Source organism: Tenrec ecaudatus, chromosome 3 (assembly GCF_050624435.1).
Source record: "Tenrec ecaudatus isolate mTenEca1 chromosome 3, mTenEca1.hap1, whole genome shotgun sequence".
NCBI classification, from domain to species: domain Eukaryota; kingdom Metazoa; phylum Chordata; class Mammalia; order Afrosoricida; family Tenrecidae; genus Tenrec; species Tenrec ecaudatus.
This window is the reverse complement of record NC_134532.1, coordinates 75,326,539-75,351,252: the sequence shown is the minus strand read 5'-3', so window position 1 is coordinate 75,351,252 and position 24,714 is coordinate 75,326,539. Positions and strand designations below refer to the sequence as shown.

The 24,714-nt window shown below is 48.1% G+C and overlaps 1 protein-coding gene across 1 annotated transcript in view; it reads right to left on the bottom strand.

Annotated features, from left to right (window-relative positions):
• Positions 1 to 488: 488 nt before the first annotated feature.
• TBC1D9 (TBC1 domain family member 9) overlaps positions 489 to 24,714 on the bottom strand; it is a 144,354-nt gene continuing 120,128 nt past the window's right edge. The window contains exons 12-21 of the mRNA XM_075543761.1: positions 22,900 to 23,185; positions 22,486 to 22,615; positions 13,852 to 13,950; positions 13,633 to 13,701; positions 11,520 to 11,760; positions 8,575 to 8,640; positions 7,548 to 7,634; positions 4,684 to 4,758; positions 4,487 to 4,590; positions 489 to 2,682 (exon numbers count right to left, since the gene is read on the bottom strand). Coding sequence (XP_075399876.1) covers positions 1,954 to 2,682; positions 4,487 to 4,590; positions 4,684 to 4,758; positions 7,548 to 7,634; positions 8,575 to 8,640; positions 11,520 to 11,760; positions 13,633 to 13,701; positions 13,852 to 13,950; positions 22,486 to 22,615; positions 22,900 to 23,185 — 1,886 coding nt within the window. The 3' untranslated portion in view covers positions 489 to 1,953. The remainder of the gene's footprint in view (positions 2,683 to 4,486; positions 4,591 to 4,683; positions 4,759 to 7,547; positions 7,635 to 8,574; positions 8,641 to 11,519; positions 11,761 to 13,632; positions 13,702 to 13,851; positions 13,951 to 22,485; positions 22,616 to 22,899; positions 23,186 to 24,714) is intronic.

Here is a 24,714-nt window from a genome sequence, read left to right as displayed (position 1 = left end):
GTGGTTACTTGACCCAACACATGAAGCAGGTGCCATCTGCTCACCACCTGTGTGCCACAGAACTTTATTTCACGGGCCTCCCATGCCGGCTCATCTGGCAGGTAGATCTCCAAGTCTTTCTAAGTCACTCAGCTCTGGGTAGACTGAGCCTCCAGCCTGGCTCCCAGCACTGCACCTTAGCCACCTGACCACCGGGCTGCAGGTAAAACACGTAACACACGATAGTTCCGTTTACTAACAAGGAACAAAAAGAGTTTTCGTTCTTTTTGTAGGAAAAGAGTTTAAAATGACCTTTCTGATCTAGTCTCTTCCCTACCTTACATGCACTCATGTACGCACACCTCTGCAGATGGCATTTGTTTCCTCCACCTGTCTGGCTATAAGGGTGACTCCAAAGTCCCCTAATGAAATGTCCCCCGCCCCAAGCTGTCAACGGAACAATGCTTCTAACCTACTCAGGAGAGCAAACATTGAGATTGGAAACAATATCCGAGTATCTGATGTCTTTTATTTGCTCACATTGATCCTACTTGAGGTTAACACTACTTCATTGGACAGGTTTTTAAAAAAATCATCCTGTAAACAAAAGAGAAAACAGCAGCAACGACTGAGATAAGGACACACGGCATTACGATACGACATCGCGCTGTTGAAAGAATAATCAGAAGGCGTAAAGAAACTGGGACCACGGTTGTGCGTTCAATGGGGGTGGAGGGGGGGGCGGGGGAAGCCCTCCCATGTTTGTGAAAATCAAAGTCAACAGAGGAGGACAAATTAAGCAAGAGATCAAAGTGCAGGCGTGCTACTTCCATTTCCACATCCATCCAGGAAAGAGATGGAACAGACTAACCTTTTTATAAAGTGACAAGCCCTGGTTGAAAACATTCAGTTGTGTTATCTTGCAGACATTTCCAGCTTACATTCTCCCTACTTTACATGGATTTTAGTGGCCAGATGGTCCCATGAGAGACACAGCAGGATTTCTGGGATCCAGGGAGATTACAGACATGGCAAAGTTGAACGGCTTGAGTTTTGCTTCCTTTGCCATGGAAAAGAAAGAACCGCAAAGCCAATCCCCAAACTATCAGCACTTGTACTTTTTCCAGTGTGGGGGGTGAGGGGGGAAGAGGCATCTACCATCTTAGCTGCCACTTGCAGATCCTCCGTAACACAAGAGGACGCGGGCCGGCGGATGCCATGGAACGGGACAGCGTTTCTGCTCGTGCGTTTGTTCTGAGAAGACGAACCGGCCTGGCTACGTCTCCAGCGTGCCCAGAGCCAAGTGCTAGTCCGGCATCACATGCCAATCATCCACGCAGTCACACTGGCGTCGATCCTTACGTGCGTTTCCTCTGAGGGGGGACACCGTCTGCTGATCACGAGTTTTGAATCGAGAGGACGTTTTACAAAGTCTCTCTTAAATCCTAAAAAAATACCTTGCGTGGCTCCTCCCGTGGTGTGGTGAGGGACTTACCCGGCTGGCGATGTCTTTCCCATGTCACACCGTTCCTTCCGTTTCCTCAAACTTTTATTTTACTTAAAAAGCCCAAGGTACACAAATGACGACCACCGTAGTGAACATTAAATAACATTATTTTTTTTAACCATGTATACAGCTCAACAGCAAGAATAATAAGTTATAATACACACATATATCACTGACAGATTCATCTCGTTTGATTATTTTTTTTTCAGTTTTCTTTTTAAATCCACGGAATAAACAGTATTCTGATACATCCCCGCCCACCCCCTCCCGCCTCACCAATAGAGTAAGAGTGTGTACAGTACCTACACTGAGGTGCTTACATTGTTTCCCGACAGTTTTCGTTGTATTATATTATGAAAACACCAGGCTTCCAGCCAGGTCCTAATAAATATTTAATTTAAAAGAAAGTCAGCCCAACACAGAAGAAATAAAAAAGACCCTCCCCTGCCCCGTCCCTCCCTCCCTCGTCAGCCTGACAGGGCCGAGATCTCGTAGTCGCTGGTCGAGGTGAGCGGCTTGCCCATCATGCGGATGTTTTTCGCACTGGTCACCCTGGCCAGCATGCACACGGGCCTGTCAAAGTACTTCACCAGGGCGGGCTCCGTTAACAGCGAGGCCAGGAACTGCTCGAACGTGATGGCCCAGTCCCGGTCCAGGCTGGTGCCCTGGGGCAGCGCTGCCGTGCCCTGGCCACTGAGCACCAGGACCGTGTCCTCCCCGATGTCCTCGCAGTGCAGCTTGTCCTCCTCGTGGGAGCCAGCACTCAGCACCGAGTAGGACGACATGGAGCTGTCGTCCTTGGTGTCGTCGTCTGAGATCAGCATGGAGGAGCACGCCCCGTTGTCCCGGGGCGAGGAGTCCTCCAGCTTGATGTCCTCCATCTGTCCTCCCAGGGAGTGCTCCTCGCTCTCGGCTGTCACGGTGGCCGGGAGGGGGTCTACCGGCTCCGCCGCGACGTAGGGCTGGCCGGGCCCTTTCTTGGAGAAGAGCGTGCCCGGGAGGCTCTGGTTGCAGGGCGGCCCACTGCCCGCGGTCCCGCCGCCCTCCTTGGCAGGCTGGGTGATGAAGAGTTTGCCCACTTCCCCGATCTCAAGCAGGAGGCTGGTCACCGCTGCCGTGGCGTGGTACAGCTCCTGCTCGTTGGGGTCCTCGCTGAACATGTTGTACATGGTCTTGCACAGCTCGATGAACTGGCCCTGCGACATGATCGAGAAAAACGGAAGAACTGACTCTCCTGGGGAGCACAGAGGGCAGGATGGGGAAGTTCAAAGGGATCTATGACTCCACTGAAAAGGATCTCCGGGGCCCCTGGCTGTCGCTAATGGTGAGCACGCTGGGCTGCTAACCGAGAGGTTGGAAGTTTGAGTCTACCCTGCCGCCGGACCACAGAGGAAGGCTTTGATGATCTCCTTCTAAAAGATCCGCCACTGAAAGCCATGGGGCGCAGTCCTCTTGTCACTTTCCCATCTGCTCACTCTGTCACTGCCACCGAGTCCATGCTGACTCATAGCCACCCTACAAGACAGGGCAGGACTGCCCCTGTGAGTTTCTGACACTGTAACTGTGTATGGGACTAAAAAGGCCTGCCTTTGTCTTTCTCCTGCTAGTGGTTTCAAACTATCGACCTTTTGGATAGCAGCCCAATGTGTAACCATTATGTCACCCAGGTCAAATCCCAAATGTTGCCATGAATTGGAATGAACTGATGGCATTTGATTCACTCACTCACTCACTCACTCAATCACACTCACTCACTCACTCCTCACTCAATCACTCACTCTCTCACTCACTACTCACTCACTCCTCACTCACTTACTCACTCACTCACTCACTCACTCACTCACTCACTCACTCACTCCTCACTCACCCACTTACTCACTCACTCAGGGATAATAAGTCAGTTCTGACTCATAGCAACTCTACCGGACAGGGTAGAACTGCCTCCGTGTGTTTCCAACACTTTAACTCTTTACAGGTGCAGAAAGCCTCTTCTTTCTTTAGCCGAGCAGCTGGTGGTTTCGAACTGCTGACTTTGAGGTTAGCAGCCCAATGCGTAACCACTATGCCACCAGGGCTCCTGTAATTGGTTAAAGGATCTCTAAAATGTCCTACATATAGAATAGATTTCTTTATTGTTTAAAGTTTTTAAATTAATACTCTTCCCCTGGTTAAAACGATGGCTCTTCAAATACCCATGAAAGCAGAGTGAATAAAGTTGCTGCATGTGCAACACCTAGATGCAAAAATGATGAACGGAACCTGGAATGCTGTACATTGGACTCATTGCTTTCCTTCTTTGGTTTTAGGATTTTCAGAAAATCCCAGTCACCATCTCCTTTCCTCTTCCATATGTGTCTCCATTTTTCAAAGGTTGGCTCACCCACTCTTTTCCAGGGCATATCCCTGATCTTTCCTGGCATAATATTTCATAATTCAACTTAGAATTTTATCTTGGTTCATAATTCTGCACATTGTTTTATAGCTCTCGTTACATTTCAGCTCTTTAAGGACAAACACGTCAGATATCTCTATAGGTGAACCCTCGCTCATTGCCATCGACTCAGCAACCCTATAGCACTGCCCCGGGGGCTTCTGAGACGAACTCTTTACGGGAGCGGAAAGCCTCATCTTTCTCCCGAGGAGCGGTGGGTGATTTCCAAGTGCTGGCCTTGCGGTTAGCAGCCCGGGCTCCTTAGTTGAGCGTACTGGTCCTTAAGTAGTGTCTTGAGTCTTTGAGAGTGCTTCCGGTCGGGAGTGAGAAACCAGTGTTCTCAAACTTGACTATGCTTTGGCTCACATTTTCTCTGAACAGAATATTTTTGATGTGCGCACACACACGATTGACAAACTCAGACAGATACCAGATTCGAACAGCTACAGACGAAGGACCCTAGGTTAGTTACCGTGGTCCTCGAGAGATGCTGACTCTACATTTTTCTATGTCAGGAAAACAACAGCTTCAAGGTTTGAAATGGATGTGTTCAATTGGTAAGCACTTACCTGATTCAGTTTGGGTAAATCCTTTGCGTTCTTTGACTTAGCTTTATTGTCTGAAGTCCAAAGTCTCAAGTAGTTACGGTTTTCTTGAGAATTTGCCCTCTTCCCTAAAAGGCAAATGTTAAAAAATAAGTGGCCAGAGGTCAAGACACTAGTACGCAAGCATCTGGAAGCCAAGCTACAGAGGAGAGGGTCACTACCTTTGTCCGGCTTTAGGCTCACAGTCACGAAGCCATCGTCCGCGCTCTGCTTGCTTCTGCTCTCTAAGCCAACAACTACCGGTGGAAGGAAAAATGAAAATTGACATGATATGTCATAGAAAGTATAAAAAAATGTTGTCAAATTTTGCAAATAAAATAAAAATACAGGGCAGTCACAGTTCAATATGAATTTCAGATAAACAACCAAAAAATTTTTTTAGTGTTTCCCATGTAGTATTTCTCAGCATAAGTATGTCCCAAATATTGAATGGCAAAAGCTTATTACACTAAAAAAATAACTTGTTGCTCATCAGAGATTCAAATTTTACTAAGGGTCTTATATTTTATCTGGCCATCCTGCCTCTGGGTCATAGGTTTCCAAACTTATTTGGCCTACCATCCCCTTTTCTGGACGTAAACAAAAAATTAATTGACTCACAGTTCTCTGGCAAAGAACAGCTATTGTGCTATACCCCACAATAAAGTGTAGGTATCCGCTTTTGCAGCCTCCTGAGAAGACCCAGTGCCCCCAGCGGGAACCGCTCTGGTGAGCACTGCTCTAGGTGAAGGGCTTAAAGATTGTGAGGTTTGCCCCAGTGAATACTGATTTCCCTCTCCTGACTGCTAGACTTAAAGAGCCCTGCTGTGTCCTGGTTATACTTTGGTCTGCTAACTGCAGGGTCAGTGGTTCGAAACCACTAGCCACTCCGAGGGTGAGAGATGGGGCTTTCTAATCCTGTAAAGAGTTAGCCTCAGAAACAAGGGCAGTTCTACCCTGTCCTATAGGGCCACGATGTCACGTGCTGGTAGCATAGTGGGGTATACTGCACTGCTAAGCAACCTCCTGCCTCTCTGTGGAAAACAGGGCAGACAGTCTGCTTCTTGACACACAGCCTCAGAAATCCTCTGGAGCAATTCTGCTCGGTCCTGGAAGGTGGCTAGGTGTCAGTGAGTTGTTCAGGCCGTTCACAAGCATCTCTACTTAAAAGGATTATACTTATTGTTTTTTGTATATTAGTACACATACTATTGGCATACATACTATTGAGTTACTGCTGGCCAATGGAAAAATCAAAACAAAACCCAAGAACTCACTCTTTTAAGGAAACTAAAATCTAGCTAGGTTAAAAATCACCAGCTCCCCCACCAAAAACACTTTTGGTAAAGTTTTGCCAAAATTTTAACTCACTTCTATGGAGTTGATTCCAACTCGTGGATGTGGGATAGGGCAGAACTGCCCCTGTGGGTTTCCGAGGCTGTGAATCTCCCCGCGAGTAGAAAGCCTGCTCTTTCTCCCACCGAGCGGCCCAGCACGCAGCCCAAAGTGTATCCCGGTCTTCCAGCCTCATCACTGGCCATTTCAGAAATCTGGCTTTCCAGGAACTCATCTGAAATTGCTTTCTTTGTCCTTAAAGTACAGCATTTACAGGCCACGTATGGACTCCCAAAGAGAGGGGCATGGAACATTCTCAGTTTCCTGTTCAGCTTGTTGGCTGGAAGGGTGTCTTCCGGCTCTTGCCCAGCCAGCTCCAAAAGGTGGCGGGCTCGCCAGGGATGTGACCATCACTGCACATGATGTTCAATACATCTCGGCAGTTTTTAAGACAGAGCGAGAACTACGTAGGATATCTGACTAAAAAACAAGCAACAACAACAAAACCCTTTTCCCTAATTGCTGGAAATGATTTAAGAAATAATACAGTCACATATACTTAATGTATTGGAAACTCCTAAAGGGACAGATATACCGTATTTGAGAACTATGTTTTCAAAGAATTTTTAATGATACACTCACTGATTTTACAGGGAAAAATGATATATAAAATTGTTGGATATTAATTACATATATTATTATTGTAAGTACATATGTCCAAGGAATAATAATTAAAAAAAGAAGTAAAGGGGCTTCAAAAAGTTCATGGACCAGTAGGATGAAAAGACAATGGAATTTAAAAAAAAGAATGGAATTTTGAAGTGATTTTTTTTTAGTGCTTCCTTGAACTTCAAGACAGTGGAAGGTGTTAAGGCATCTTTGTGTGCATCCTTTCCTTAAATGAGTGTCTACGCTGCGTTTACAAAGGGGCTTTGAAAAATGGAAAGGGAATTAAGAGAGACTGGATTTTTCCCCAGGAACTGTTGGAACAGTAGTCAATGGTTACCCATGCCATGAGTACTGCCAGGAAGGCTAATAAGGTGTTCTGGCAACCATGTCCTGCATCTTCTCAATCAAGTCCCATGACACGCAGGCCGACAGCCCTCATCTCCATTTCCCACACAAGGAATCTGAGACTGAGAGACACGGGAGACCCACCTGAGCTCATATGCACAACAATGTGCAGAGCAGATATTCGGGTGAGCTCCAGCCCTTTGCCTCAGAGCCTCAGTGCTAGGAATAAAAATAATAAGAATGAATCGGGCTTTTTCCTCTCCACTCAATGCCGTAAGGCCTAAGCTGTGCTTATTTTGAGGATCAAAAGTTTTAAGAAGCAAGAGAAACTCACAATTCATCTCAGACTTGGATGAAGACACAGAGTTTCCCTACTGACAAGGTAAACCACTGAGCGTAGTAGCAAACTGAGCGACATCACTCGGGATCCCAGAGACAAGTGGTAGAAGGCTTATTATTTGCAGACACAAACCACACTGCTAATCGTTGTGTATGTAGACCTAGCAATCATCTAGAGCCAGGGGAGTTGAACCTTGTGTGTCCAGGGGTGGGCAGTAAACACTTTGGACTTAGACGGTAACATACGAGACAACTGTGTTCACATACTTCATTAACTGACTAATTTTGGAAGCAAGTCCTTTGTCATAGAAAGCTTGTTGAAAGGAAGAGAGTGCCTTTGATGAGACATGCCACTTACCGTGTGTACATTCTGGGGTGATATCTTCAAAGAAGTACTGAGTTGCTTCAAAAGCAGAATCTGGCTCATCTTGATCAGAGGATGGCTCTAGAGAGGAGGAGGAAGATAATTCGTTCTCATATAGGCGGAAGCATGACTCAAGGAAAGTGGGCTTTAGTTATTTTTAAAAATATGACACCAGAGGAAGGTGAAGCTGCAGTTACAGAGGTGGGACAGGCTCATACCTGAGGGGCCTTGAACGCTGCTGCCGCTGAAACCTTAGCAACAAGGGGAGGTGGGTCTCTTTTGCTTCAATTCTAATTCACCTTCCTTTTAATTAACTCAAATAACACCCCTTGCATTTCCCATTTCTGGGGGATTTTACAAATCCTGTGGAAGTGTTTTATAAACCAAATTGCAGGAAATCTATGCGGTATAAACACAATTCCCAATCTATGCTTTTTTTGTTAGCTGCAACTGAGGCAATTCCAACTGAAGATGATCCCATAGGTATACAGTAGAATTGCTCAATCCAGTTATATAGTTTTACTCTACTCATGCTATTTTTGGTGCTAATCCTTTATTGATTTATCTTAGTAGTCCCTAGGATTTCTAGCAGGTATTTATATCACGTGCCCTTCAGTTCAATAACAGATATTTGCCGACTGGCTCAAATGGAAGCCAACCAAGATCAAAACTGAGCTCTTGCCACCTGCAACTGACACACCTCCCACCTGTTCCGCCGAGGCTGGCGCTGAGCCCGGCTTTACCATCACGTACAATCGCAGAATCTCCTACATTTCCTCTCAAAATCCTTGTTCCCACGGGTTACCGAAAACTATTTTTTCTTCTACCTGCAGACGTCTGCTCTTCCCTGGGACCCTGCACGCTGGTTTGGAGAAACTGTAAACAGTCATGATTTGGTTCATTCTGAGGGGTCAAGGACTGGCTCTGCGGACCCCGAGAGGCAAGCAGCTGGTGCCAACAGAGAGGTTTCAAGTTGGCTCCAGGTGACAAGCACTGGCGCTCCCCTGGGGAGCTCACTTACCAGGCAAGACGTGCATTTTGTACAGGAGTTTGAGTTTCTCCGTGAGATCCCCATGACACGCGGCACCTACGAGTCACAGAAAGAGCCCCATCAAAGACTCTGGGTGTGTCGGTGACCCCTCCAGGCTCAGAAAGTGGGAAACCATCCACGATGGGACAGGTTCTTGCATTTGGAGAAAGACCTAAAGATGTTGCAGCATTGTGTGACCATGGAGTCTCCCTCCTACCACCCCCCACCCCATGCGCAATGGAGGTAAGTGCTGCTTCGTGGCCCCCTGCCATCCCTCGGGTGCGTGATGAATCAGACACTGGTGATCCAGAGGGCTCTCCTTGGCTGACTTTCAGAAGTCGATTTCCAGGCCTTTCCCAGGCATCGGTCTCAGATGATCTGTAGAAAGCTCTGTGGAAACCAGGGCAGCAGTCCGGCAACACGCCCGCCACTGATGAGCAGGTGGAGGCTACACAAGAGGTCCATGGGCCTGGAAACAAAGCCGGGTCTCCCCCGTGGAAGGCGAGAATCCCACCACTGCGTGGGGCAGACCCTTTGCACTTAGTATGCGATCTTCATTAAAGTCAGTGAAATCATTCACATTCACTTTTGTTTCTTTCTGCATGACGTGTCTCCGCATGCCTCCTTTCTCCTTATTCTGATCAACTCTGGCAATGGTTTGAAAATGTTTCATTCTCATTCAAAGATGATATTGTAAAGGATCCTTTGAGAGCAGTAGTGATTACGTTGGGGCAGAAAAAAATTAAAATAAGGCCAAAGCAGCCTTCAACTTTATCTAGATTGTTTCCCTATCATGTTTAGTGAGGAGGATGGGTTTCTGTACTAGCTGTCTAAGTAAGCACGAAGAACTCACTCCTGCCACGGAGTCGATTCAGACTCACAGCAGCCCTGACAGAGGAGCGCTGCTCCATGGGGCTATGAGGTGGTGTGTCTTCCCAGGAGTAGAAACGCTCATCTTTCTATGGAGGAGGCCTTGTAGGTTTGAAATCACGGACCCTGTGGTTACATAGGCCACTCTGCCACCCAGAGGTCCTTAATTTTTTTTTTTTTTGCCGTCCTCATTGTGGAGTAGTGTGAGCAGAAGGGACCTACATGACAAACAGCCTCTAGTTCACTCCTGGCTCCGCCATGTGCTACCTGTGCCTCCCGATTCAGTTCAAGAGCATAGTTATTGACTGGTGAAAGGCCGATGTCCGAGCAAGTGACAGAGCTTGTTTGGCAATTCCTGTCTTTAGCTGAAAATGGGCACGATCGGAGTAAGGAGGGAGATGACAAAGGATACCAACAGCCCCACCACAGGCCTGGACTCCAGTCTCAGCGCTCCCACTTCAATGAACCATTGCAGAAGCAGCGAGCCTCTTTTTTCTCCCGAGGAGAGGCTGGTGGGTTTGAACCGCCAACCTTGCAGGAAGCAGTCCAATGCTTACCAAGCTAAGTTCACGGAATGTCAGAGAGCAGATGCCGGCACACAGTACATGCTGTTCAGGTGCCACCTCTCATGATTGTGATTGCCTCACAGGATTGTTGTTTTGATTAAAGGACAGAGTGCACGTTCGTCTAAAACATCCAGAACAGTGTCTGGGCTCAACAAATGCTGGGTCTACTCTGCCTCCAACCTTTGAAGCAGATTCACAAAGGCTTTAGAGACAATCATGATCTTAACAATTTTTTTTTAAACACCGTTTTCGTCTGGCCTATAAGGAGCCCTTATAGTGCAGTGGTTACAGTTTGGGCTCCAATCCTCAAGGTCAGCAGTTCAAAGCCACCAGCTGCCCTTCAGGAAGAAGACAGGGCTCAGAAACTCATGGGGGACAGTTCTACCCTGGCCTACAGGTTTGCTATGAGTTGGCACTGACTGAATGGCATTCAGTTTGGTTTTGGTAAATCGTCTAGAAATTAGATAACGTTAGGGAACCCTTTGGACTCATGGTTGGAGCCTTTCCTTGGGTGGGTCCTTAATTGCACAGCTGTTACGGCTTTTTAGCTCAAGGTGGAAAGCATCGTGAAATATCATGACATTTTCTATATGACAGAAACGGGATGTCTGATTCACGGTGCTCCTGTGTATAACTAAATGAAACACTGCCCGGTCCTGCACCGCGCTCCCAATTGCTCATCTGTTGAGTTCACTATCGTAACCCCTGGGTCAAATCCAGCTCATTGAGTGTCTTCCGTTTTGTTTTGGTTTTTTTTAGCCGATCCTCTACTTTACCACGAATGATATCCTTCTTCAGGGACGTGTCCCAAGTACGTGGGACAAACCTTCACCAGCCTTGCTTCAATGGCACCGTCTGGTTGCACTTCTTCTGAGACAGATGGGTTGATTCTTCCGGCCGTGCCTGGTACATTCAATCTTGGTTCAAAGACGTCAATTCTCCCGCAGTCTTCTGTGTTCACGGTCCAGCTGTGATTGCGTGTGAGTGACCGAAGACCATGGCTTATGTCCGGTGCATCTTAGCTTTCAAAGGGACCTCTTTGCTTGTTAGCACTTTCAAGAGGTCTTGGACAGCCGATCTATTTGTAGGATCTTGATCTCCCCACTACCACTTCTCTCTCTATAAATATATATTCTTTAAAAGAAAAGTCAATCTACTCAAGCATTTCTTTTGCTTCTTATAGTTTTCCTGATTTGTGGCTTCAGTGCTCAGTCTGAGTTAGCAATTTATTGCCCTGCAGATTCTCTGATAATGTACTTTTAACTAATGTAGGGGCATTTAATGATCTGTTCATATAATATCTGTTCATATAACATGTCCATGACGTGAAAGCTAATTGTATGGTTTGCAAAACTTGGCAATTAGTTCACTGCCCTCTCAACCCAGTGTTCTAAGGCTGTACAGCTGTGGCCCTGTGTGGCAGCACTGCTGGTCACTGGGTGACCTCTGCCTGTGCACCCCTCCCTCCACCACTCCTGTCCCCGGGCTCTTTGTCCTTACTTAACCCAGCGACAAACTCTCGGAAGTTAATCAGCGAGTCTCCGTTTTCATCCAGCAGCTGGAACAGGCGCGAAGCCAGCACATCCGAGTGGGCTCCGCACGCCCAGGGGAAGAGCAGCGCAAACATGCCCTTGAACTGCTCGAAGTCGATGCGGTACTGCTCCAGGTAAGGCAGGCTGGGGTCGTGCCGGTCCAGCGCATTGCTGCTCCCGCCCCAGTAGCAGCTGGTTAGGTGTTCTGCCTGAGAAAGCAAGGAACAGGACGATGAGGGGACTCCATCACACAGCCCAGACCAGGCGGTTTGGGGAATGGCCTTCGGTCACCCTGTGTGTATCCATTGGGATTTAGGTCAACTTGTGCCTCCCCCTCTTCCCTGTCCCTCCCTCTGTGGCCTCTTCATTCTGCATGTATTGCCACCTGCCCAGCCCCTCCATGCCAGCGAGTTCTGTGGGTTTCATCTGGCAACAAGGATGTGGTTCGGGGACTGGAGGCAGGTGAAGAAAGAGAGGGGAAGAGCCCCCCTTGGCCCCCCCTTAACCACAGCTTCACATACATTTTAAGGAAAGCATTCCCATGATGAGGAACACACTTTTTAAAAAATGTACCGTATATTTCAAAGGCTTATGAGGTTTCACCTGAAACAATTCTGTAATTTAGGGCCTCTGAGTCAAGATCACTCAGCCAGTTCCTGATGAAGCGTTAGCTTTGCTGACTCCCAGTTTAGTGACCCATCTTTACGCATAGCCCCTGCCTTCCCTGTCACAGAAGCCACATAATGCTCATCACACACACAGACGGACAAAGCTACCCGCTGGGATGCTCTTCCTTCGGTCCATTGGGAATGTTACATTACTGTGTGCCACTGATCTGCTTTATTTTTTAAATGTCTTATTTTTTAAAACCTTCCGTAATATGGTTCTCACATGCCCACCCCAGACCCTTCTTCCTTCAGTGGGTTGATGTAGATGCACAGTGACCCCGTGCAGCAGAGGGAAACAGCCCCTCATGGTTTTCCAGGCTGTAATCTTCACAGGAACAGAAAGCCTCATCTTTCTCCCATGGAGTGGTTCCTGGGTTTGAACTGCTGACCCTGCATTTAGCAATCCTACTCTTAATCCAACTGCCCCTCTTGATACATGTACAAGTTTCTATTGAGAACAATTAGATTTGTCTAGGAAGATGTACAGTCAGGATGCTGCCTACAGGCAAGGCTCATTAGGCTTCATCTCACATCCCTGAGACATGTTGTCAGGTGAGACCAGCCCCTGGAGAAGGACATCATGCTTACTAAAATACAGGGGCAGTGAAAAAGGGGAAGGCCCTTGACAAGACAGACCGACAGTGGGCTCCTACATAGCAACAACTGAGGATGGTGCAGGGCCAGGCAGTGTTTCATTTTGTTGTATTTACCTGTGATATTTGTAGCATACTTATGATAAAAATGTTTTTCTAGAATAAAAGAGTATTTATTACCTTGTCTACTAATATGATGCTTTCTTACTAAGAATTAAAATTATGATAAAACAGAAGGCAACATTTAGTCAATTGAGCTTCTCCTGAAACAGTCCAATAACCCTACTCTTAATGTAGTTAGCTGCATATTGTCTTCCTTTAAATGTGGAACCTCGTTGTCACTGAGGGCTAAGCAATGGGCTCCTCACCACAAGGCTGGTGGTTCAAACCCATCAATTGCTGCATGGGAGAAAGATGAGATCGACTGATCCCATAATGATTCACAGTTTTGGAAATTCTCCTTAGATCCACTCTGAGTCAGAATTGATTCTGTGACACTGAGTTATTCAGCTTAATATAGGAAATGACCGCTCATAATCACTCACCGCAGAATTTGAACTTAATTGACTTTATGACAGTGAGCACTGTAAAGTAATATCACATTTCCTGAGGCCCAAGGAGACAGTTACAATTTCAGTGGGTTGAAAGACAGCAAACATCTCAGTCCTTAATGATGAAAATACATTTGTCTTTCATAGTAAGCCCTCCAGCTTCATTTCTATGAGTGGGACTACTTCACGCTACCCTTCCAGAAAAAGGAAGAGAAATTAAACTTCGGAAGCGAGTTCTTCGAGTGCACAGGTGTTTGGGTTACAGGTACCTTGAAAAGAGCGTAGAGTTCTTCCAGCTCATCGATGGAGAAGGAGGTTTCGGTCACAATGGTGCGCACCTGGAAAGCAGGAGCACAAAGAATTTCCCAGACTCACAAGGGGCCCTGTTAGGGAGACTCCCGCGCGTCTTCTCGCAGACCGTCTTTGGTTCTGCCCACAAGGAATTCATGAACCAGGGCGTGGAGGCGAAAGGATGGAGGAAGGCTCACCACGTTCCGCTTGGTGGTGTCCTCCAGGGTCTGGATCACCTTCAGTCTCTGTTTGAACCGCATCTGCTCAATCACATCTGCCCGGATGGTCCCAAATTTCTGAAGAACAACAAACAAACAAACAAACACACAATAAAACCACGGCTGCGCACATTGCGTCAACAGAATCAGAGGGGACACAGTCCTGACACACGTGAGGAGGTCTGCCACGGGGCGGGCAGTCTAGACAATTCCTTTCCTTAAGGAAGAGGGAATTCTCAAGCATCTTAGCAGCTGGACTATATTTCAAAAACCACAGGGTCTTCCTTAAGGATATACCTATATATCCAAGAAGGTTGGGGGTTACAGAAGGCTGTAAAGGCCATTTGCTCAGGGAGGCAAACAAACAAACAAACACATGCCTTAAAGGAAGCAGTGTTTTTCACACAAGAAGAAAGGCTACACCTCAGACCGGGACACGGGAAACAGCATCAGTGGGAGGCTCCCCTCTCCTCATCTCTAATTCAACAGCCTTTGTCCTTCTGGTCCAGAAATCGATATGTGTGTCTCTGCCTGGCAGACACCCTCTCTTCAAACTCCAAAATAGCTCGTGCAGCCTAAGTTGTTTGTTGATCTCAATTTCCAAAATTGAGCGAAACTTCCTTTCTGCAGGCTGAATATCATGCCTGGTAGAGTAGAGGGCCAGCGAAAAAGAGGAAGGCCCTCAGTGGGACGGACGGACGGGTGGACTGGGTTGGACATAGGGTGGGTGAGCCAGAGCTGATTCAAGGACATCTCCTTCCAGCAGTGACAATGACATATCTAACCTCCCTTTGAGGGTCGGAGGGATTCTTTTCAAAGCAGGCAGTTCTTTTGCTGCTTTGCTGCCCCGATTACTGATACCAACTACACAGCTCTTCCTGTCTCCCCGATGTTTCCCTGCTCACCCACACAGCCTTGGGACACTGGGCAAGAGCTGGAGGAAAGGATGCGGAGATGGCTCTGCCCCATAGCCCACATCTCTATTCTCTAACCTGTCGGCCTCTCATCATAGCTCCTGCCTGGCAGAAGAGGCCCCCCAGCTCTGCTGGGCAGCCTCTCCGTGGACCATTTTATCTTTCAGAGCTTTCCCTTGTGTTGCCGGGAAGACAGATTAAAAAAAAAATGACGACGGGGGCCAAGCTCCATCAAGTTCAGGAGGCTTTGTTTGCCTTTCTACATCCTCTAGAGAAGACTTTAAATATTTAAATGCTGTCTGCCCACCACACAGAAATGCGCTGAGCAAAAGGGCAACCTTGCTAAGATCCAGGATCCAGGATTCATTTGTTTTTAAAGAATACTACATCGGCCCGATTCTGCTCAGAAGAATGTCTCTTCCCTCGTGGCACGTTCTGCAGGGACATAGGACAGGGGTCCAGACTGCTGGTCCGAGGACTGAGCACCACTCAGAACTGAGTCTTTTCTTTCATCAGAAAGCCCCCACCAGTTCCTTTGGTCTCTGAAGGCCCTGAGGAGGCCAAGCCTGTGCTGATGGCCCAGGTAGGTAGCTCTGGTCCAGAGGGCTCCCTCTGCGCCTCACCCACTGGTAGCACCTGGAGGTGGTGACCTCCAAAGCCACCAAGGTCCTGTCTGGTGGCCTGGGTGCTCTGGCTGCCATGCCCTGTCTGCATGCCAGCAACCTGGTCATGTGCAACCAGGGAGAGTTCTGCACCCACGTGGACCGCCTCCTGCGGGCTCTGTGGGATACGCCAGGGGCATCGTAGGGCTGCTCTCTGCCACATGCTCCCCAGGAGCCTGTCAACTGCCATGGTGGCCAAGCTGTCTCCTGTCCACCAGCGAAAGTGTGAGCGTGTCCCACTGGCTCTGTTCTGTCATGAGCTGAGCCAAGCTGCCCCCTGCACCAGGTGATCCTGGGTCCTTCTACCCCTCCCCCCCATCCCCATCACCTTCACCATGGACCAACCTGGTGACACCCTCGACCTGATGCTGACTCATGGCCACCTTCAGAAACATCTGTCTCCCCTGCTCCTGTGCCACCCACCCCCAAGGCGTTCAGCCAGGAGGTGGGCTGCACATTCAAGGTCATTGGATAAGTGTTGGACTACTGACGGCAAGGTCTGTGGTTCAAACTCACCAGTCGCTAGGAGGGAGAAAGACGGGGCTGCCTGCTCCTATAACGACTTACAGCCTCCGAAGGCCTGTGGCTGGGACTCCAATCAGATCGTTAGGGGAGCCAGAGACCAAGAGGTAGGAGAGGGATTCTCAGATACAATAAAAAAGCATTTCCTCCCCAATCCCACCCTGCCTGCTGGTAGGCTGTGCTAGGGGTGGGGATAGATTTTCAGAAGGAAGCAGGGTGAGAGGAGTCAGAAGAAGACAAAAGAGGGACCAGGATATGAAGTCAGTGTGACTTTTCTCAATGACATTCCACGTTCACCGAATAAATTGCCTTCCTGTACGTGCCGGAGAAAGACTGAGCTTTTGAATCCCAGAGTTACACTCGGAAAGCCCCATAGGCTGTCCTTCACTGTCCTATAGGGTTGCCAGGAGGCGTAATCAGCTCGAGGCAGTGAGTTTTTAAAAATGGTACGGTGATTTTTAAAGCAGCATCAATTCATGGTAATATTCTCATCTCTCCTAAGTCTTTCTGAGAAAGCAGGACTCTATTGAGAACCTAGACATATGCTCCTCCAAATGCCCATGGCTTTTGATGTCTGTGTCTCCCAAAAGGGAGTCCCCCCCATGACGGGAGGTGTTGCAATTCACACGCACATGGACACACTCACACACGCACATGCACGCGTGCGCACACACACAGGTCGTGTGCATAACAGAACAAGACACTGCACATTCCTCTGCTGTCTCCATGGTTGTCGCTGTTCTTGTATCCACTGTTGTGGTTACTGCACGTCAATCCCGTGACTGAGGGTGTCCCTCGGTTTCGCTGACCCTCCTACTGTACCAAACGCTATGTCTTTAAAGAAAACGTGTTTGTTATGTGCAGGGAATTTTTTCGACACTTTCATTGTCAAGGCGTGTTGACAGGATATTACTTTAGGCTTGAATATGCTGGTTAAGAGATAACACAGATCACGAGAAGCACATTCAAGTTAGATAGAGCCAACTTTTAAATCCCATTCCAACACACGAACTTGGGCAAGTTCTTCAACACCCCAGCCCCCATTCTATACCCCCTCATCGTTCCACTGTCTGTTAATGAGGCGTCATCATTGCACCAAGTCCCCAGGCTTTCCAGAATTCAATCTGATTCGGCAATGCAGTGTCTACTGTCATGATATGTTTTGCCTGGAATTTACCTTAAAGGTTACTCTCAAGAAGAGATCATTGACCGGCAGCCAGGAGGCTAAACAGTCATGATGTGTTTGCTTGGCCTAAGGTTACGATTTAAAAATTTAAGGCAATTCAAAATTTAAAAAACGTTCTAGCACGATGGGTTCCCATCCCAGGTGGCCAGGGCCTAGCAGGATTTTGCCCTCCAGGATTGAGGCTCACCCTCTCCTACTGTCTTAACCCCTTGTCCACTTGTCCTTCTGTGACTCTGCCTTAGAACCTTTGCTTGACATATGCATCGTTGAAGGTAAAATTCAGCCTGGAAAGAAGGCATCTGGGCATGGTAGAAAGGGCACAATTTCAACACTAGCTCCAGAGGCAAGGCCCAGATTTCATGGAAATGAATGAACTTCAAGTTCTATTATCAGTGTTCACAAAGCCTTTCTACTGAGGCAGCCCCCTGTGGACTTGAACCTACAATATTTCGGTCAGTGGCAGCCAGAGAATACCCTGTGGGGCACCGCTTTATGCTGACACACATACCAAGTGTCTAACAGTTTTGCAGCAACCCAAAGAGGTACTTCTTATTGTTCACTGATACACAGAGAACAGAAAATAAAGTTCTTTAAGAACAACCTGTCTCTGTTTCATGTCGCTGTTGGGTGGCTTGTAACTCATTGGTTTCAAGGCTCCTCAGTTAGTGGTTTCAAAGGCTCCTCAGCTGCTTCTCTAATTGATGTATGTGCATGTCTCTAACTCTATCACCATGCTACCTGGCTCCCCCCCCCCCTCCCCCGCTCGGGCTTCAAGGGCAGGGAGCTCCTCTTTGGGTCCCGGCTCTGCCACTTTCAAGCAGTCTGACTTGGAACAATTTGCTCGGCCTTTCTCACCTGACGTTGTCACCTGTGGATGGATTAACACTTTCCTTGCTGTGCTATCTGTGGAGTCCCCGCCCGAGCCTCGCACAGGGCAGGCTCTCAATGAGCAGCCACTAGGACAGTCATCAGGAGTGGGCTGCTCACGACTCTGACTTCTCACGATCGCCTGACCTTCTGTACAGACTGCACTTCATGGGCCATTAGCCAGCCAGCCAGCCAGACACATATATGTATGGTGTTTGCTTCCCTCTGCTCCTGGAACCACCTTGCCCTCGAAGGATGAGATCAGTTGGACTTGACTCCAGGGCACAGGGCTTGATTTTGGTGCTTTCCAGAAAGGGGGCCGGTGATGCAGTGGGGAAGCCCTCAGCTGCTAGTCAGAAGGTCAGTGGTTTGAACCACCAGATGTTTTGCGGGAGAATTATGTGGGAATCTGCTTATGGAAAGATTTACAGCCTTGGAAACTCGGTAGTGTAGTTCTATTCTGTCTTCCACGGTAGCTATGAATCAGAGTTGACTTAAAGGAGATGGTGAGTGCCTTCCAGCGTCTTCCTAAGGTGACACCAGCAATTCAGTGCTCAGCTGGTAACCAAAAGGCTGGTAGTTTGAATCCACTGAGAGCCACCTCCGAAGAAAGGCCTGGTAGTTTTACTGTCACAAGAAAACAGTCACTTAAAACTCAATGAAGAAGCACCGTTCTAGTCTAGCCCACTGAGGACCATGAGTGGCAGTGACCCCGTGGCAAATGGTCTGGTGTCTTTCAGGGGCGTCATTTCTAGGATTCTCATTTCCAGCTGGGACTAGGTCTTCCACTCCTTGTATAAAGGCCAAACCAGCTACTGTGGAGTGGATCTGACTCATGGGGCCTCCGGTATGTCCAAGCAGAACTATCCTGCCACATGACCTGGCTTGTCAAGGATGGTGACCTCCAGGCTATTTTCCCACGAGGGCTCTGGGTGGATCCAAACCCCTATTTCATACTGGTTCATTCCTGTTGGATCCCCAGATGGAGAATTTTCGTCCCCTCTCCCAAAGACTGTGAAGCAGAATCAACATTTTAACAAGGTCCCCCAGTGGAGTGGGCCCTGCTTTGAGCTTCTGACCTCACTGCCAGAGGCTAGGACCCACCAGCCTCCCCTTGGGAGAACACTGAGCTTACTCTCCTGAAAAGATGTACAGCTTGGGACACCCAGGGGCTATTTCGACTCTGTCCTATAAGGGTTGCTATGAGATGGGATTAACATGATGGCAGTGAGTTTCAAAATCTGTAAGATTTTAGAATTATAGACTTTTAATTCAGGATATTGCTAAAAACGTTGCTTCTCGTTCAGTATACCTGGGATGGAAATATAAATCCTCAGCAGGAGACCTAACGAGTCTCTTTCGGTTTGTTGTCTGGCCCTTCGCTGTGTCACGCAGGGCCTCTTATCCACTTCTTAGGGAACTCTCAAAGCACACAAGCACGCACACTCGGCACACTCAGGCAGAAAGCGGTCTCAGGACGGCCGCACAATTGGGGCTTGGGAAACTGACCGGCAGGATGGTTGCCCTCCGGGCATTTATAAAGTCATGCCCCTTCTCTGGTCATCACGCTAACCCTGACCAATGTCTTCACGCATCTCCACCAACCCTGACCCGATCACAAAGGCAGAGGTGCTTGCCGGATTTTGTTTCCAATTGTTCTGTTTTCAGAGCTAATCATCCTGAAGCGCAAAGAATCGAGAGGTGCTTTAAACCTCAGAAAATCCAGCCAGACCGGCCTCAGTCCACAGTCGCCGTCAGAGGCCTGCTCCGCATCAAGGTTGAGCTTTCCAGCCCTCACCTGCCTCTGGGATCAAGGTCAAACTTTGGATGACTCCGGCGCTAAAACCATCTAGGGGAGAACTTTATTTATTTATTTTAAATGCTTTGGCTGCATGGCCAGAGATTTAGATTTAATTAGTCTGGCATGGTGCCTGGGAATGTATAGCTTTAAAAGCTGTGCAGGAGATTTTAGTGCACCGTCACAACTGACAACCATCAACAGTGGGTTAGGTATGTGGTTGGTAACCACAAGGTCGCTAGTTCAAACTCAGCAGACGCTCCTAGGGGGAACGCTGGGGCTGCCTGTTCCTGTAAAGATGTACAGCCTGCACAAGCACTATGGAGCATCCCTACTGCGACCTACGGGGTTGCTCTGACGATCTACACTGACCGGCTGCCAGCAGGCTGTTTCTGATTCACAGTGACACTAAGTGGAGCGCCTGAGACTGTGACTCTTGACCGGCGCAGGCAGCCTTCTCTCTCTCCCGCAGAGCAAGTGGAGGTTGAAAAGGCTGCTCTTATGGTTAGCACCCCAGCACCCAGTCACAGTACAGCCAGGGCTCCCAGAAGGGTGGGAGGTGAGTTCGTGGTGCCCTCTTTGGATTGCTCTAGAAGGGAATGGAGAGTCCCAGGAAAGGGGAGCAGGGTGGTGCTGATGAAGCACACAGGAGCTGAGCTAATAAAGGCAGAGGAAGGCAGCTGTCGTCACCACGAAAACTCAGCCAGACAGTACGTAAAGGGAACCCAGGCTGGTCTCCAAGCTCTCCTTCTCCCATTACAACGGACAGAGTGCTGACCTTGGTGGCATGCCTTTGACCTTGGTGGCATGCCGGGCTACCTAATGACGCTGAGCACAAAGCCCACGTTTCCTTACAGTAAGCATGATTTCTTTGATCCAGAATGCTTTTAGCAATCAAGGTCTCGGGTTTGCCTTTAGAAAAACATCCCCACAGGCATAATAGTAACCGCTGTCTGTAACCCCGTGGTCTCTCTTCCTGGAAGAATTATCATATAGAATTTCTGATAGAGTATGATCTGAAACTCCTGGAGCCAGGATTAAACATACATAAACAAAACCCTGCATTATGAGAATAATCCTGAGGAGATAATAAAGTGGAGCAACCATTTTCAATCTCTCCCACTGAAAATATAAATTGGGGCAGCCTTTATGGAATTTTCCCCATGTGTCAGGAACTTGGAGGTAATCCATAATTTGGCTCTATTGCTAGAAATCATCCTTAGAACTCTAAGGCAATACTCAGAGCGTTGATGTTTGTATACAAGTTTATCACACAGTGACCAATGGAACGGACAATGTGGAAGCATTTGAAAATACTGAGCACAGCTCACAAAAAGGAACTGGTAGGTTAAATGAAGGCTAGGACCACCTAAAAGCAGGTTACTAAGAATCTACTAAAATCATGTCTTCAAGCAACATTTAGTGCACTACAGAATACTTCTGGGCTACTTTAAGTGAAAAATAACGCTACAAAACAGTATTTAATAGTACTTCACATTTTAAACGCACACTGCACATAGGAGGAAAATACTGGGAGGGAAATATGATTAAATGCTCATCGATATTGTCGATGGTTTTCGTCCCAGTGTTCTACAGTTTCTGCAAGCGCACAATGGGCCTGCATTACTTCTATGATCTTAAGTTATAAGTAAAAATGTTCTGGTTTTAATTTGCATATTCTCAAATAGTAAAAACAAACAAACAAACACACCAGTCTTTCTTCCATTAGGAGTAAAGAATTCAGATTCTGGGCTGAGGAGCCCCACCTTGTTTTTTTTAAGCACTAAATTTCTGTCTCCAAAAGAGACTTTTTCTAACCCCTCCCCCTCTCCCCAGTTCTCTCTTCTTTTGGTTGCTGCGGGGTGGAAGGCAGCCCATCACCAACCACGCATCCCCAGCATCTAGATTGGGCAAGGTGTGCTCAGCAGAGTATTGCTCTGATCTCCTTGTAAAGGATCGTTCTGATGAAGGCTTGCCAAGCCAAGGGGCGAGGGACTTGCCAACCCATCTGGCATTCATGGGTTCAGAGTCCTGGGAGTCCTACAAACTGGCACATGCTCTAGGGCATCGGGCACTGTGGCCCCCTTGTCTCCGGAGGTCCTGCGATTCCACTTGGGGATTCAGCATGAGATCAAGCTCACTACTGACCACACCCTCACTCTCTCCCTAGCTGCAGGCCTAGCAGCTCCACAGAAAGGCTAGGACTCTGGTTTCCGGCGATGGAGCAGGACTAGCTTGTCTGCTTCAGAGAAGCCCTAAGTGCTGGTGCCGCAGGAAGTGAGCGGAATTGCACACTCACAATCCCTGTGCTGGCTCTCACCACCCTCCCTCCTCATCCCACCCAGAGATGGATCAGAGCTTGTCCAGGGTCCAGCACCAAGGTGGGCGAAGCAAAGAGCTAGAGGGCCAGAGCTTGTCATGCCATGTACTGTCACAGTACCACGTGACAGGAAATCCTAGACTGGGCCAGTGCCCAGGCCTGCCTGATTTCCAAACCACGGGCCAATAGCTGGCCACTGGCAGACAGCTGATGCCTTTCTGAAACTGGCTCTCATAATGCAAGAAGCGTCAGGCACACTTGTGGGAGAACCCATTCCCATGATGGGGATGCTTGACACACATCCAGCTGAGCCCCCGCAGTCCTCTTGGGATGCCCTGGCCTACCTCATAGGAGGTTCTGATGAGTCTGAAGATGTCCACCTCGGGGTAAGGTTCCACGTCGTCGCTGAGCAGGGAGTGGAGGTGAGGGATGGGGGGCAGCGTGCTGTCTTTATTGGTCACGCTGTCTAAGTACCTGGGCGGAGAAGAGAATCAGCCGTCATGGGAGACGAATATGGAAACCCCCCACTACAGGTCATCATTCTTCAAAGACACATCTAAGTAGTAAATTAAGTAAATGTGGTTAAAACATTTACTTAACTTCTAAATCAAAAGCACATGAAAATGTGGGTCAGCCCTGACCCCCAGAAGGAAACGGTCACCAGGATTACCGTGAGACCCGCGAAGAGTCGCGAAACCCACGAGATAATGCAGGTCGTAAGAACAGGGTGCTTTTTCAAACTGGGCTGAGGGAGTTACCTTCCCAAAACAGTCATGGCCTCGCCGTCGTCCTTGCAGTGTAACAGCTTGTCCACGTTTGCATCCAACACAGCCAGGGCCAACTGGAATATCACTTTGATTCCTTCATAGAAGAAACAGTCGACAACCACAACCGCACTCTCAAAGGGCATCACACTGAGGAACAACGTGAGGAACCACGACAGGGAGATGGTGGAGATCACCCCCAGATCCTGCATGCAGTCGTAGAGCTGCGGCACATAGTCTCGGGCCAGGTCCTCGAACACGCCCTGGTCCACCAGAGCGCCTGCATCACAGGGGACACACAAAGGCAGAGGCTGATCAGTCACACCTTCTGGCGGAGGAACCCAGTCAAATGCAGTGACTGTCACCCTCCAGATCGCCACGTTTGTCTCTGCTGAGACAAGAGTTCTTGCTCTTTTCTGCTAAGTGCGGTACCAGGGAACAATCTGTTAGGGGATGAAGGTGTCAGCCCTTCCATCCAGTGTAGTCACCAGATTTACTAGGGCGGTCCCTTCTCTCGCTCTCGGTGCTTGTCCAGGGCTGTTTGACCTACCCATTAGGCAGCACTTGCCTGCTCAGAATAAGAGTTGCTCCAAGACTTTGTGACAGTCAATTATTTTGCTGCCAATGTAACATTTGGTTAGGCCTGAAATGTCTAGCTTTGAGTTAGTTTATTGTGCCAACCTGGCTGATAAACACATGTGGGGTTAATTGAAGGGCGGAGAGATAAATGGCTCGGTGAGCCTGGCCTTTCTAGTTCTCTGGTCTCTTGCTTTGTGATGGTCGGACCAAGGTGCAGCTGCCTTAGCAGTTCCTGCTTCAGCTTGCAAGACTGACTTCTAACAAGACATCCCCAAGGAAAAGCCACATGGACCTACCCCGATGTAGCCCTGGGTGCTGGAGCAGCTGTGTGGAGACCTCTGCCAGCACTGAGATGCTTACATTTTCACTGACTCAGCTTTCCTCCTGCAGTCAGCATCATTGTGTGTGTTTTGTGGGATGGAGGAGGACTTTGTGGATTGGTGTTGGACATATGGGCTAATGTTGGATTTGTGGGCTTGGGCAACACTGGGCTGGGATGTTTTCTTAATGTGCACTTACCCTTTATATAAAACTCTCTCTTATACATGAGTTTCTGTGGATTTGTTTCTCTAAAGTACCAAGACTAACACAAGCTTCAACCAGTTATTATTGGGAAAACCCTTATTTTTAATATAATGTGGCTTTGGCAATTCCTCAGCAAGTTAAACATACATTTACCATATTTGCTTTTTTTGGTAGATAACCAGGGGAATTGAAGGTATCTGATGACATAAACTCACGGTCATCGTGTCGATACCGACTCATAGGGATCCTAGAGGACAGGGTACAACTGTCTCTGTGGGTTTCTGAGACTGCAGCTGTTCACGAGAGTAGAAAGCCTCATCTTTCTCCCATGGAGCAGCTGGTAGGTTCAAACTGCTGACCTTGCAGTTAGCAGCCCAATGCATAATCACTATGCCACCAAGGCTCCTTATGTTTATAAAGGACACTCATGTATGAGTGTCCATAGCAAAGCTATTTGAAATAAGACAAAAGATGGCAACAATCTAAATACTTCTGATGAAGAAATAAGTCAGTAAAATGTGGTCACACGGATAGTATTCACACATACAATACAGACATACGCTGTGACATGGATGACCCTTGAAAACACACTAAGTGAATGGATCCAGATACAAAAGGCCACGTACTGTATCATTCCATTTAAAAGAAAACTCAAAAAGAAACAGCTGGCAGGTGGCTGCCAAGGCTGGGGGCAGGAAGAATGGA